At 31.5% G+C, this 16,333-nt stretch overlaps 1 protein-coding gene across 1 annotated transcript; it reads left to right on the forward strand.

Moving 5' to 3' along the window:
* Positions 1 to 188: 188 nt before the first annotated feature.
* On the forward strand, positions 189 to 14,246 carry LOC134694697 (cardioacceleratory peptide receptor-like). The gene is made up of 5 exons (XM_063555740.1): positions 189 to 245; positions 1,816 to 2,141; positions 4,381 to 4,516; positions 5,146 to 5,232; positions 13,457 to 14,246. The coding sequence occupies exons 1-5, from the start codon at positions 212 to 214 to the stop codon at positions 13,699 to 13,701; spliced, it is 828 nt and encodes a 275-aa protein (XP_063411810.1). The 5' UTR covers positions 189 to 211; the 3' UTR covers positions 13,702 to 14,246.
* The last annotated feature ends 2,087 nt before the right edge of the window (positions 14,247 to 16,333 follow it).

Raw genomic sequence — 16,333 nt, forward strand, 5'->3', positions numbered from 1 at the left:
TAATGCATGAACAAAAGTAGTTTAGAAAAAGTATGGTTGCCGTCATTAAATAATAATACTAGTGTTATCTTAATAATTTAAAATGCATGTATGATAAAAGTTTAATCTATTACAGGGTCTTAAATGGATATCATTGATAATTCTTCTTGGAATACTATTCTTTAACCTTTTGGTGGTAGTGCTTTTGGTTTTAAGAAATCATAAATCAAGAATGCAATTTTTCGTAATTAATCTAGCTATTGCAGGTAAGGATAGTATAAATCTATTATAGAGCAATTCAGCACATATTTTGTTGTATTTTTAAGCATTGATATAAATTTAAACCCCGGTGATTTTGATAAGGTCGTACTAAGCTCGAAGCCACTGCTGATGAACGTTATATCCTAAAGAAACATTCTGTCTTATAGTCAGCACTGTAGTGTAAATATGCAATATAATATATATGTTACAGGCATTTTGTAAAATTCCTGAAAACTTTAGACATTTCCTAAAATGCCTGCAAGATTTAGTTTTTATACCTAATGACTATTTTTTTTAGGCATTTTACAAAATGCCTGGAAAAATTGAAAGACATTTTACAAAATGCCAGAAAATAATTTTATAGAATGAACAATGATTAAATGTTAAAATGTTAAAAATATAATGTACCATTTTTATTTCTAATAAATACTGAATTAAAAAAGACGAGTTTAAATAATCAAAGATACATCTTACTGAATGACGTCAAATGTACAGAACAACACATTTTGTTTTATTATTTTTCAAAATGTTCGAATGACGGAACTGGTTCACAATATGCGTCCTGATTTTTGTAAAAACATTGTTTTAGCACTCAGATCGCATTTGGAAACCTGGATCATCACACATTTAGCATTTTCATTAACATGACTACTTAAAAACCCGTAATGTTCAACAACATTGTGTCGCAATAAACTAACACGTCACACATGCATATCTTTTTTTCCATATGTTCCCAAAAATGTCAAAGTACATTATCATGATAAGTTTGATATGTATGTCAATTTAGTTCTATTGGCATAATATTTTGTCCTTCTGCCATTTTTAAAAATGATCATAAATTCACTACTAGTATCTGAAATACAGAGTGAGTTCGTACTAATCGTTGTTTCACTAAAAGAGCAAATTATATGACATAGCAAACTTCCCAGCTGTTTTTTTGGAAAATAAGTTAATTATACCGAACAATAATACATGTTCTTATTGTTAATTCAAAAAAAGGTGACCATGTATTGTGAAGTCATAAAGAAATAACACAGCTTTCTAAAAATATTTGAAAAAGTAGGATTATAATCCCAATAGAAACATATTCCTACGCTATACGTCGTGTATGAAGAGAATCTGTTAAATTTTAGTCATCTAAAAAGCTGTTCAAGCCTCATGCTTTGAATAATAAAACTTAACTGTCTCGAGAGTAGAAAAATATATTTGTTGCAATTTAGTAATCTATATTTACACAACGTCTCTTTTCTCAACATTTGTCGACTTAAAAGGACAAACAAATTCATACGAAGAAAACCATTCCCATAACATGCGACATAATAAATTGGAAGCCATGAATATCATAAAACCATGTGAAATATAGGTGTTACGAAAGGTAAAACGTTATTACTAATATAATGATTTAAAGATTTTAACATGAATACATAAGATAATCTCTACGAACACTCATATATTAAAAACATTTTCAAACAAACACCACTGCATGTAAGAATATCAAATGTAAGAGAAAGGTTGCATACTAATACATACATAACCCAAGATAAATGTAAATACTGCTATATATTTCATTTTCAGATTGTTGTGTAGGACTTTTGTTTGTTCTACCTGAAACCCTTTTTAATGGGTTTGATGTGCCATGGAATCTCTATGTGTGCTATATTTACTACGTATATTTCTCAATGGTTCCTTTTTATGTGTCAACATACGCAATTGTTGTTTTGTCAATTGACCGTGCATACGTTATTGTAAGACCATTAGCAGCTGCTTCGAAAGGCAAACCTTACCGTTATGGTATGGCATTATCTGCATGGATTATTGGATGTATCCTTGCAATTCCATACGGAGTGTTTGGTACATATAGTGAAGAGAAGGTATACTGTAAGCATGATTCGCCAAGTTTAGTAAGTTTTTTTTTACAAGTTACAATAGTCTGAATATTGATGTTGTTATACATGTTAATTATCAAAAGACAAATATCTGAGCAGATAAAGAGTTTTTACCTCACAAAAACATACATAAGGTCGATTTTTTTTTTCAGGTATTCAAAATCTGCTTTTGTGCCCTTAGTGGTCTGTACAATTAGATCTTCTATCCGTAGACAAAATGATTTGTAGCTATTGTCCTTTTAAAAAAAAATGAAAGTATTCAACTATTTTGTTATGTTTATTACCAAATTTCTGTTATTAGTAAAACAACAAACGAGGAATTGGATGAATCCATATCTTAAGCATTGTCCTTGAAATGAGTGTTACCAGTTACATTCGCTTTTCCTGTGTATTATTGCAATTTTGTGCTAAAGTCGACAGATGGACCCACACAATTACCTCCGATGAGCCATTGTAACAAATTGCATCTCTCGTAATAGCCAATTTAGATAACAATATATTGTAGTTAAGCGTAATGATAATTTCAAAGTAATGTATCATATGTTTCACAACATATACATTAGATATATATTAAACGAGATGTAAATGATTGAACATTGAACAACGTTCAAATAGACTTCATATAAGGCGATGTGACTTATTATGTGAAACCGTACAGCCTTCTAGATTTATGAATACATCCCACAAGATATTGGAACCGGTTTACATTAACTGAATGAAACCACTTTATCTATGACACAATATTAATGCATTGTGAAATATGTACACTATCAAATAAAATGGGTAATGTAAAACAATGTCAAACTGCGAGGACAGCTAAAACCTGAAACAAAATGGCTTTAAATAAAATAATATTCAAAGGTTGATTTTAATATACTCATTTTGTTGATATGAAAAGGGAAATATTTGTTACAAAATAAATGAACTTATTGTCCATAGTATATTTTAAAAGATGGTACATTAACAACAGAATAACACCACATAATTTGACTTGAGATAAAAAAAAAAAGAAAAAAAAAGGCAAAACATATTGATACAACTGCTTAAAGTTACAGTACAATTTGATAGCATACTCAGTTACCCAAAGCTAGTTAAAAAACAAACATAATTAACAGACAAATAATCAAGTATCAAAAATGCATATACAAAGAATTTTTCTGAACATAACATGCCCTACTTTTAAATTTTAATAGTAGTGTATTTAATGTATTCGTTCAGTGTATGTTCAAGTGTAGTAATAGGTCTGTTGATTGAGTAACGTAATTTTAATTGATAGTTAATAGTGCGTGTTTCAATGTTTTGATGTTACATTATTGTGTCAGATAAGGGCAAAGATTTGTACTTATTAACAAGTTTGAACCCGTTGCATTTGTTTGAACCTGTTTTAAGTCATACATATGATGTTCGCCAGTTGAACATATAGGAAAATGTGGTGCGAGTGCCAATGAGACAACTCCCCATCCAAATAACAATTTAAAAAAAAATAAACCATTATAGGTCAATGTACGGCCTTCAACACGGAGCCTTGACTCACACTTAAAAACAAGCTATAAAGGGTCCCAAAATTACTAGTGTAAAACCATTCAAACGGGAAAACCAACGGTCTAATTTATATAAAAAAAACGGCAACTACTGTACATCAGATTCCTGACTTAGGACAGGTGAAAACATTTGCAGCGGGATTAAACGTTTAAATGGATCCAAACCTTCTCCCTTTTTCTGAAACAATAGCATAACATCACAACATAAAAAAACACAAGATAAAATATCAATTGGCAGACTTAACTCAATCAAAAAACGTAAATTAATACACAATTATTTGGTAAAGTAGTTTGTTTATAGTTATCAAAGGTACCAGGATTTGAATTTAGTACGCCAGACGTGTTTAAAAGTTCATTACTGTTTCTCGATTCTCGCTGTTGATATAAATAAGACCGTTGGTTTTCCTGTTTGAATGGTTAAATACTAGTTATATTTGGGTCGTTTACAGTTTTATGTTTGGTGAGAGCAGAGGCTCTGTGTTTAAAACTGAAGTTTGACATAATATATGTATATATCGTTTCTATTATACTTTTACATTTGTTTAACTAGGATGAATAGTTGTCTCATTGACACTCATACTATATCTTATTACACCTATTATGCATTTATTCGATATTGCAATACGGAGATTTTATTATTTCTTGTAGGCACTGTGCTTGTTTTTATATGTAATGTAGGCATTGGCATTATGTGCTTGTTTTTGTTGTTGTAGGTATTGCTATACGCAGATCTTACCACTATTATCATACTACCAATCGGAATCATAACAGTATGCTACATTGTTATCATTATTACAATACGCGGTCGGGAACGAAACGGATTCTTGCGTGGTAAAAACAATGATGCAGGTACATATTGTCAATCTAATTAGATATCAAAGGTACAGAGCTGATAATTCAAAACGCCAAACACGTGTTTCGTTTACCCAAGATTCATCAGTGACGCTCGAATCAAAATAGTCAGAAAGTAAAAATGCATTAAAAGTATTGCGGCCGGACCGAAATTCCCCAAAAGTCGTGCCAAATACGGCTAAGGTAATATATGATTTGGATAAGAAAATCCTTCGAAGAATTCTTACTTTTGTAAACAAGGAAACTATTGATAATACATTTGATTTTATTAATAATGTTTCATGTCTATTTCTTGACTCACTCGAACAGTCATGATCAAGCGAACCTAATCACAGTCATTTTCAAATCAATAGTAGTTAAAACAGGGAAACGATGAGCACATATACCTTATAAAAAATGCACACCAACATGCAGATGCTTTCAGACTGCATACCATCGTTTTACCATGCACACTAATCAAATGATCTGTAACAAATAATAAAAAAAATATCTTATATTTGTTTTTTTTCTGAATTAAAGAAAACAATCCCACAATTTACTTAACAAGGAAGGATGTTAATATTTTAAATTTTAGATAGAAAAAAAAATTAAAATTAGCTTTTAGAACATATGATTAATCATTATAGATAATGGTTGTGATACAAATGTAAGAAATAACAGCATTTCAAAGGCAAAGATCAGGACCATTAAACTACTATGCGTTGTTGTATGTGGTAAGAAGTATCTTTTTTTCACCCTTCTTTGCATTATGTTTACATGTCAGTTGCAACTCATTAGCATGATTAGGCTAAAAATGAATTATCAGTTAGAAATGATATTTATTTTGTTTTTTAAATGAATGATTGCTTACGGAAAGTTCCATTTTTAGGGGGAGTTATCTGAAGTACAATTACCATAATTACACTTCTAAACATGCATGCTTTATGTATATTATTGTTTATTTCAGAAAATAACGACACACAATTGCAATGTACAATGTTGAGTTGTATGATCATTCGTGAAGCATGTTGTTTTCTACAATTTGGATATCCATAAAATTGTGTTATTGTCAAAATAAACTTTATAATGCTTGGTCCTGTGTATCATTCCTCTATCACCTTCTAAAATAGAAATGTTTTAAAAAACAGAACATTACAAATGTCTGCTCTTCTTCTTTTAAGGACATGTCTTGTATATATGTTGGACAAACTTAAGTGCAACGGGGACGCTACAGTACGATAATCACGCTAACGTACGATGATACACGCTGAAATGCGATGCCTTTGCACGCTAAGTTTACTCTGCGGTCCCCGTTAAGATATTGTCGCTTTTATTAAATGTAACGTCGGTGAAAAGGCAATTTTTTTTCAAGCCTAAGTTATAAGTTGTTGACTCAAACATTCGTTTGTTCATTGTAAGGAATTATAACATGTTAATGTAGTCGCTAAGAAAAAGAGTAAATGATGGATCACACCGCCGTTTCTCACACTTGAATTAAGAATTAAAATATTACATTATTTACCTTTATTACCTGGCTAAACCCCTTAATTTAGATACAATTAAGTCTACCGGTAAACTATAAAGCCTACCACATCATATGTTATACCTTAGCTTCATAGCTTTTGTAAAAAGTCTTGTTTTTAACATCTATGTACTTTAAGCCCTTAAACATTACTGTAATAGTTCATCGCACTTAACCTTGCTATACCATCGTACTTTAGCAAACACTCAGCCGTCGCAATTTAGCGTGAGACAGAATCGTACTTTAGCGTAGACCATGACACTTTAGCGTGAGACACAATCGTACTTTAGCGTAGACCATCGCACTTTAACGTGAGACACAATCGTACTTTAACGTAGACCAGTGCACTTTAGCGTGAGACAGAATCGTACTTTAGCATAGACCATGACACTTTAGCGTGAGACACTATCGTACTTTAGCGTAGACCATCGCACTTTAGCGTAGACCATCGCACTTTAGCATGAGACACAATCGTACTTTTACGTAGACCATCGCACTTTAGCATGAGACACAATCGTACTTTAACGTAGACCATGGCACTTTAGCATGACCATCGCACTGTAGAGTACCAATGCACTGCATAATCCTATATATATACTTAATTGCATTTAAAAAATTTATTTAATTGCATGTATGTCAAGAACCTAGCTCCAAAAAGGGTCAAATTCCATGTGTATTGAAAATCCAATTTTACCCTGTTCCGAAAGCTTCGAAAATTTTCAACCCAGATTTTCCCAATATGGTTAAAATAATTTCTTAATAGTTTAACCATTGCTTAATTAAAATACAAAAAATTGGGAGGGGTATATTTGAAAATTTTGGTAAATTCAATTTTTTGAAAACATGGTTTTCGAAATTACCGTTTTTTATATTGTTACAAAAATACTATTGAAATTGACAAAAATGCTTTAAATGTTTGCAAATACTTAATCTTGATCTCAGAAAAAAATAAATGTAATCAAAATTAAATATAACAACTGCTGAACTCTAAAATCTCAATTTAAAGCCCCTTTTAATTACCCCTGTGTAGCAGGAGTAGCTTCCCCTGAATTACTCTTCAGACAAGAAGACACAAACGTTTTTGTTTGTCTACAGAAAACAATTCCAATTGTAGGACCATGACAAATGTATTTAAAGTACTATAAACACAATATAATGTGCTTTGTTTACCGCTCTCGGTTTAATCACAAATAAGACTGTTGAAAACATTCCCGGTGCTCTACTGAACTTGAGAAAATGAAATCATTCCATCAATTGGTTATTGTGCTAAATTATTTTAGTTGAAATTTAAGAAATGATTTTTTTTTGTAATGTTTAACACATTCCCAACAATTGCTCATGCAAAATGCCATTTAATGGAGAAAGGAAAAGGAAAACTCTTTGCCTGGTGTTGAGTGAAATTGGAACACACCAAACATGTAGACAATTAAAAGAAGAGATTGGGTCGAGCAGTACTTGCTGTGAACCTGATGACAAGAGAAAATGTTCTGCCAGAAAGAGACATACTTGTGACACGAAAAAAATATCAAATCTTTAACTGTATGAAATTATTGATGTGGGGGTTGAGACAAGGAACGGGACTTCAAGCCAAGATCACCATTTATAGCAGTATTTACCTGTCTATTAAACAGCTGCGCCATGAGTGCATGATACGTCCGTCATATTTTCAAAGAAAAAAGCTCGATTACTTCTCAATGTCATATTAGCTAATGTATGAAAATCAAAAGTTAGCTTGCATCAATAGATATAAACAATTCACTAAAGTTTCATGATATTGCCAAAAGCATTTTTGAGTTATTATAAAAAAAAAACTTATACATCCCCCTTTCTTATGAATAAAACCTTATGACTTGGAAATGTAAATTGTAAAATTTGTAAAATTATAAAGGAAGCTTACATCAATAGATATAAACAATTCATCAAAGATTGAAAAGAATGGCTGAAAGCATTTTTGAGATATTGTCTGAAAAGTGGAAAATCACCCTTTTTAACTCACCTGACCCGAAGGGCCAAGTGAGCATTTCTCTTCACTTTGCATCCGGCGTCCGTCACCTGCCGTCGTTAACTTAAAAAAAATCTTCTCCTCTGAACTCATGGGCAAAATTTTACCAAACTTGTCCAGAATCATCATTGGGGTATTCGTTTAAAAAATGTGTCCGGTGACCCGACCCACCAACCATGATGGCCGCCATGACTAAAAATACAACATAGGGGTAAAATGTAGATTTTTGCTTATATCTCTGAAACCAAAGCATTTAGAGCAAATCGACCTGGGGGAGGGGAATTGTTAATCAGATCAAGTTCTATCTACACTGAAATTTTCAGATGAATTGGACAACCCGTTGTTTGGTTGCAGCCCCTTAATTGGTAATTTTAAGAAAATTTTGCAGCTTTTTGTTATTATCTTGAATATTATTATAGAAAGAGATAAACTGTAATCATCAATAATGAACAGCAAAGTAAGACCTAAAAATAAGTCAACATACCCAAGATGGTCAATTGACCCCTTAATGATTTATTGCCCTTTATATTCACTTTTAAATAATTTTCATGAATTGTATACATTTTTTTTAAATATTTACAAAATATTTCCCACTGTAACTACTGGGCCAAGTTCATTATAGATAGAGATAATTGTAAGCAGCAATAATGTTCATTAACGTAAGATCTACAAACACGTTACCATCATCAAAACACTATTTTGTCATGAATTCATCTGTGTCCTTTATTTTACATGCACATATACCAAGGTAATCGACACATGCTCTTTAGAGCCTCTGGTTTTATGAATAAAATCCTGTATACTGCATACCTGCCAACTGTCACTATTTGCAGGGCTTTCCCCCATGAAAGCTCCTAAATGGAAATTTTGAAAGAGCAATGTTGTTCACAATTTTAAACAAAACATTTGATTTTACAAGGGCTATTATAGGCTTGTCACAGAATGAAGAAGCTTAAAAACAACATTAAAATATATATTAAGGCCCCCTTGAAGGATTTGTAAGACTGTTAAAGCAATATTGCACGCTAAACTGCCATGGGCATTTTGAAAAGTTGGCAGGTATGTACTGGAAATGTAATATCTAGAATTACAAAACAAAAAGGAGTCCATGTGAAAAGATATAAACAATTCACTAAAATTATTTGCAAGTTGGTAAAAGCATTTTTGATTTTTGTCTGAAAACTGGAAAATTCTCCTTTTTTGATGAATAAAACCCGAAAAACTTAGAAAGGTAAAATCTAAAAATTTTAAAAACGAAAGGGAATTATGGTCAATAAATATAAACAATTCACCAAAGTTTTATGCAAATTGATAAAAGCGTTTTTGAGTTAAATGTCCCAAATATTGATGACGGACGGACAATGAAATTGAGACTGTTAGTTGGAATAGAAGAATTTTACTTGTAGTTTAGTGCAGAGACTGCGAGTTATATGTCCTTTAACATATAGAAGAATTTCTAAATTTTTCAATTCAGTTCTCCAACTTATATGTAAGTTTACTTAAACACAAGAGTGCACACGCTGAAATGTCTCGCCTTCTTTACTAATCATAGATATTATGTTGATAGAACAAAATGTAAAGCTTTATTACAACTGTCACATAAACTCAACATTAACCAAGAAAACGAAACATTGATCAATGAACCATGCCAGGCTGACATGTACAGCTAACAATTCTTCAATACAACAAATATAGTTGACTTATTGCTTATAAATTCAGAAAAACAGACCAAAACACAAAAACTTAACACTGAGGAATAAGCCGTGAAAATGAGTTCAAGGTCAAGTAAAACCTGCGTAACAGACATATATATCATAAAATATTTCCAAAAACCAAATATAGTTGACCTTATGCATAAAGTATTGAAAAAAAAATGACTAATAGACCAAAACTCAAAATCTTAACTTTGACCACTGAACCATGAAAATGAGGTTAAGTTCAGATGATACCTGTCAGCTAGACATGTACACCTTACAATCATTCCATACACTAAATATAGAAGACCTATTGCATATAGTATAAGAAAAACAGATCAAAACACAAAAACTTAGCTATTAAACCACTGAACCATGAAAATGAGGTCAAGGTCAGATGACACCTGTCAGCTAGACATGAACACCTTACAATCATTCCATACACCAAATATAGTACACCTATTGCATAAAGTATAAGAAAAACAGACCAAAACACAAAAACTTAACTACAACCACTGAACCATGAAAATGAGGTCAAGATCAGATGACACCTGCCAGTTTGACATGTACACCTTACAGTCCTTCCACACACCAAATATACTAGACCTATAGCTTATAGTATCTGAGATATGGACTTTACCACCAAAACTTAACCTTGTTCACTGATCCGTGAATTGAGGTCGAGGTCAAGTGAAAACTGTCTGACGGGCATGAGGACCTTGCAAGGTACGCACATACCAAATATAGTTATCCAATTACTTATAATAAGAGAGAATTTAACATTACAAAAAAATTTAACTTTTTTTTCAAGTAGTCACTGAACCATGAAAATGAGGTCAAGGACATTGGACATGTGACTGACGGAAAGTTCGTAACACGAGGCATCTATATACAAAGCATGAAGCATCCAGATCTTCTGCCTTCTAAAATATAAAGCTTTTAAAAAGTGAGCTAACGCCGCCGCCGGATCACTATCCCTATGTCGAGCTTTCTGCAACAAAAGTTGCAGGCTCGACAAAAATGTTATGAATTGTATACTCAAAACTTATTGCCACAAAATCGGACCAAGTACACATTGCATCACTTTCAACTGTTCATCCCTCAATTATGTCTTATTATAACTTTATGCAAGCGAGGTCATTATATGTGTCCAATGGAATTTATTTAAATAACAGAACAAAAACCATTGCTTTCATGTTACACTTTGCGGTAAACATTTCCTAAAAATCGCCATATGTGGACGAAGACCGGTGATGAATTTGCATTCTATATTCATATCTTTAGATTTAATTTATAATTTCACTGAAAATTAAATGTATAATTTGCCCACTGTTATTTTTTGAAAAGGTTGAAAGATCAATTTATCATTTAAAGCATTATAAAATTAACTAGGTTAACAATGATTGATGGTTTGTATGCCGCTTTCAGCTATATTGTGATATTTCGAGACATTTTGGATGCAATTAGATGTCCTGAATATCAGTTCTCAAACAACCAGAATCAACATTGAATATTATACAAATTTACAATTGATTCCCTGGCCCATGGGAGATATGTTAATTTGTTCACCATGTTTCCCCCGAAGTCAGTGTCCGAGGGAAATCTGTATGTTTAAGGGTAAAAAAATCTACGGAAACCAGTTAGTGTCAGGGTACAGTTTTATTTTTAAGTCGTTATAACGACTAAGCTAACTTGTTTAAACTACTTAGCTAAGTTGTTATAACGACTTAGCATATTTATCTTGTTATAACAACTTAGCTAACTTGTTATAACAACTTAGCTAGCTTGTTATAACAACTTAGCTAACTTGTTTTAACGACTTGGCTTACTTGTTTAAACAACTTAACTAAGTTGTTATAACGAGTTAGCATATTTATCTTGTTATAACAACTTAGCTAACTTGTTTTAACGACTTAGCTTATTTGTTTAAACAACGTAGCTAACTTGTTATAACGACTTAGCTAATTTCACTCGTTATAACAACTTAGCTTACTCGTTATTCATTCTTTGCTTCATTTACTTTTTATCTTACTATAATCATTGCTGTATATTTGTACTTTGTAGAAATTAAAAATATTTCTCTGAATAAAAACTACAATATCTTAATCTTACTGTGTTGGATTAAAACCTATTATAGTATATGGATCAACAAATGTATGCATTATTTGACAGAGATCAGTTGTCAATAGTACAATAAATAATGCAAGTTAATTCTATCACGTCAAGTTATCGTAACATAAGTTTTGATAGCAATAGTTAAGTATGGTTATGAAAACAATTGCGACACATACTATGTAAAAAGAAAAGGCAGATAATTGAAAGCTTGCAATTCAGTCGTTCATTATAAAGTTACCAGTTTCCAACAACTTGCATGCAAAATGTAGATTTCAGTTGTCTAATCAGGGAATGTATGAAAAAAGTTAACAGACAAGATCATTCGAAGGATTTTTTTTGGTCATTTTTCGTATAAAAAACATGATATTTATATCTCATTTTTTTTTTCGTTGACTACATGTACTAGTATGTAAGGTATCATAATGTGTGTAGTTTATTTTCATGTTCTTATTTGATCATAACCAATCATCTGATATAAGGATTGCAATAATAATATTTATGCCTAGATTTTTTCCCACTAAAATTATAAAAAAAAAATCCAAAAATTCAGAAGTGACCTTTTTTCAAACAAAATTAAAAAAAAATAAAAAAATATACCCTCTGAGATATTTTTGTCAAGAATGCATCAGATGCAATATTTTATAATGATGATCTTCGTTTATGCAAAAAAATCTGGATTTTTTTTTTTGAAGCCATAAAATTGGGTTATTTTGTGATTTTTTGCAAATCTGGATTTTTTTAAAAACATCAAATTTTGAATTTCATTTTTTTTACTTTAGATGAAAAAACTTTCGAAACTTTCAAATGTATTTTGAAACACTAATAGATAATAGTTGTAGAGCAAAGGAAAACTTGGGATAGATGTATCCAGTCTATTGGAAAAAAAGCGATAAAAAAGGGTAAAAATGGAGTTTTCATCGAGCATTTTTGACGTTTTTCAACCAAAATCAGAGCAACTTGTTTCCATGGCAACCAACACTTAAAATTTTTAAATGATTATTATTTTTGTTGTCAGTGCACCATTACTAACCCATGATATGAAAATAAAGGATATCCATGAGTATGCATTTATGATTTTCTTTGAAATCCTTTGATGCTTACAGAGAATGACTCTTAAATATCAACAATATAACCATTTGTTTTATATTTGCCTGAACAAATGACTATAGAAATTACAACAGATGCATTGAAATATGAGACGATTTCAAACTTAAAGCATGAGAAAAAGTTCGTTTAGTAACTTCGTCATCAATATTAAACAAAGTTGTATTTTCTACGATTTTCTGCTACAAAAGTAGGAAAATGTGAACTTCACCAAGAAAAAGTAAGCATTGCTCAGTCGAATAATCTGATGCGATGGATCAAACTGATCTATGGTCGGGTTGTTGTCTCTTTGACACATTCCTAATTTCTATTCTCACTTGTATGGGCTAACAAACTGGTGCAAAACATATATCCTCCTGTGAGCTACATGGTATTTATATCTATTTCAAAAGTACTAAAACTGCATGTTAATAGTTATTATGATTATCATGATTCTTATATTTATACTTATATATTCATGAAAAAATGTCAACTTAATATTACTTTACTTAATAATAATATCATTTCAAATATTTTTACAGCATATGTTATTTGCTGGGCTCCAATTACAATCGCAGCAGTCCTAATGCACCATGGAATAGCAGAATATGGGCTTTGGTTTCAGATACTCTATGTACTTGCTCCGGTAAACAGCTTGGCTAATCCTTTAGTGTTTCTTATTTTCAACCAGAAAATGTTTCGTTCTAAAACGAATAAGACGAAGAAAAAAGTATTTAGTGGAACAATTTTTAAAACCGAAACAGAAACATTATCATTGGGTAGCTAAATATATACAGACGATCTGATGGTGCATTTCATTATCCATGTGAGGAACATGATAAAAAAAATATAGCGTATAGTTGTGTTAGGTAGTTAAAACTATTAGCTTAACATGTTGTGCGCAGACGTGCGATTCGACGACAAAAGACTCTTCAGTTTAGCTTAAGTAAAAAATGATAGAAGTTTAGCCCCAAAAACGACAAAAGATTAATCAACAAACAGCTACGATACATTTAAAAAAATACTATGGTGAAAAATAATAAACGCAATAGACTACCAACACAAAGTCCAATCCTTGTTGCGGGTAGACAATTTAGGGATTTGAAATTCGGCTTTCCATTTGCGAACATGGTCTTTAGAAATAATGATAGTTCGTCGAAAGTGGCCGATAAATGACTGGCTCATGTTAAGTAAGAGCAATATCTCTTACACGGAACAGACAACCTTGTAGATTACAATACAGAGCATGTAAATGCTGCTTCCAGGAATCACATGCATTGGAAACGATTACAGGGTTAAATAGATGTTGTAATTTCTTTTTTCGCAATACACTATAAATAAATATGTTAAAACTTAAAGAATACATGTGTTTGCTTTTTTCAATATAAATATAACAAAATAGACAATACATGTTTTTTTTTAAACACTTACACTTGTGAATATTTAAAGGAGGACGAAAGATACCAGAGGGGCAGTCAATCTCATAAATCGAAAATAAACTGACAACGTCATGGCTAAAAATTTTAAGGACAAACAAACAAGCAATACTACACATGAAACAATCTAATAAATAAACAACACGAACCCCACCAAAACTAGTGGTAATCTCAGGTGATCCGGGAAGGTAAGCAGATCTTGCTCCACATGTGACACCCGTCGTGCTGGTTATGAGATAACAAATCCGGTAAACAGTCTAATTCGGTAGATAGATAAAGGCAACAGTAGTATACCAATGTTCAAAACTATGAATCGATAGAAAAAAAAGAAATCTGGGTCACAAACCAAAACCGAGGGAAACGCATTAAATTTAAGAGAATAACGACATAACATTAAAATGTAATACACACAAGAAACTAGCTAAGTATTAGACAAAATCCGATGAGAATAACAAATATAACATCAAAACTAAATACCTGAATCAGGGATAGAAAAGTACTGTGACACGTCTTATAATAATATGAATTCACAGTCAAATATAAAAGGAAACATACAACAGACATTTGTATGATAATGTCGATCCTTTATCATGTTTTTCACAGTCGAAAGTCTCGCCGTTATACAACTTTCCCAACAAACCCAAACGAACCCCAACACATATGAAGATTAACAGTTTACCTACGCAATATATGAAACATTATACATTTTAAACATCTAACTTATATAAAAAAAAAGGTAGGATCACCTTACCCCAGTGACAACCCTATCAATTAAATATTGAAGTAGTTACCCTCCAAGTAAACAGGGTTTGATACACAATATAAAATAGGACATGCTTCCGGCAAAACTCATGTTTATATAAAAAAAAATGTTCAAATGTTGTAAATGCATTATATACAGTTATTTTCCATTGTATAATTCAAGTATATTGCATCCTTGTTTTGTATGAGATCTTTATTATCACCGTTTGGTTTTCAGTTGAGTGTTTTTGGTGTAGTTTGATCGACTGCATGTGTTGACCATGGTAGATGAATGTTTATTGAATGTTCTATTTGTATCGCTTCATAAGCATTTGATACTTCAAAGCTTTCATGTTTTAATCTTGAATGTTAAATATACAATGTCAAATGAAAAAAAAATACCAACCTGTGTGAATAAATTAAAACAAAAAGTCCGTAATAAAAAGGCAAAATAAAACGCTCAATACAACCAAGTAAAGTAAGGAAAACAACTGTCATATTCCGGACTTGGTGCAGGCATTTTCTTAAAAAAAAAAACATCAATATTTGAAACATCCAAGTAAATATTTAGACCTCTACAGTCAAAGTTTATTGTGAATAGGTTCATGCAAACTGTTTGATTATGTGTTTGGGTGAATATCCATATGGCTGTGCTTCGTATTGAATTCAACCATATACCATGTATATCAATACGGAAATCATGGTAGTACACATCGAGTGGAAAAGTTCACAGGAAATGAAAAGTAAGCTACAACAAATGTAAGCTTTTGCTTGAATCAATGAATTTATCAACCAATACACATTAAAGTATCGTCATTACATCAGTTGTTTACGTCTTTAAAAAAAATACAAATACATGAACTTTAAATCAAGTAACACATTTATTGCTGAACTTTACATCACGTCTGATAAGAACACCTCAGCATTTAGATAATATCATATATTTCTGACCCGGAAGCCAACACCTGTTATATGTTTCATATCATAGAAGAACAAAATAATTAAATGAGCGATACATTTTATTATTTTTGCAACTGTGGTGAAAAGGAGACGATCTTAAAACAGAAGGTTCTGTATTACATAATCATTTGCGGAATGCATACAATATAATCATTGAGCTGTGATATTGTTTCGTTGTCAAATCGATTGAATGAATAGGTTACACCCATGAATGCGATATTCCCAGCATTCATGAGTAAATGCTCAATGCTAGCTATATAGACTTAATAACAGATTAGTATT

Source organism: Mytilus trossulus, chromosome 13 (assembly GCF_036588685.1).
Source record: "Mytilus trossulus isolate FHL-02 chromosome 13, PNRI_Mtr1.1.1.hap1, whole genome shotgun sequence".
In the NCBI taxonomy this organism is placed as follows: domain Eukaryota; kingdom Metazoa; phylum Mollusca; class Bivalvia; order Mytilida; family Mytilidae; genus Mytilus; species Mytilus trossulus.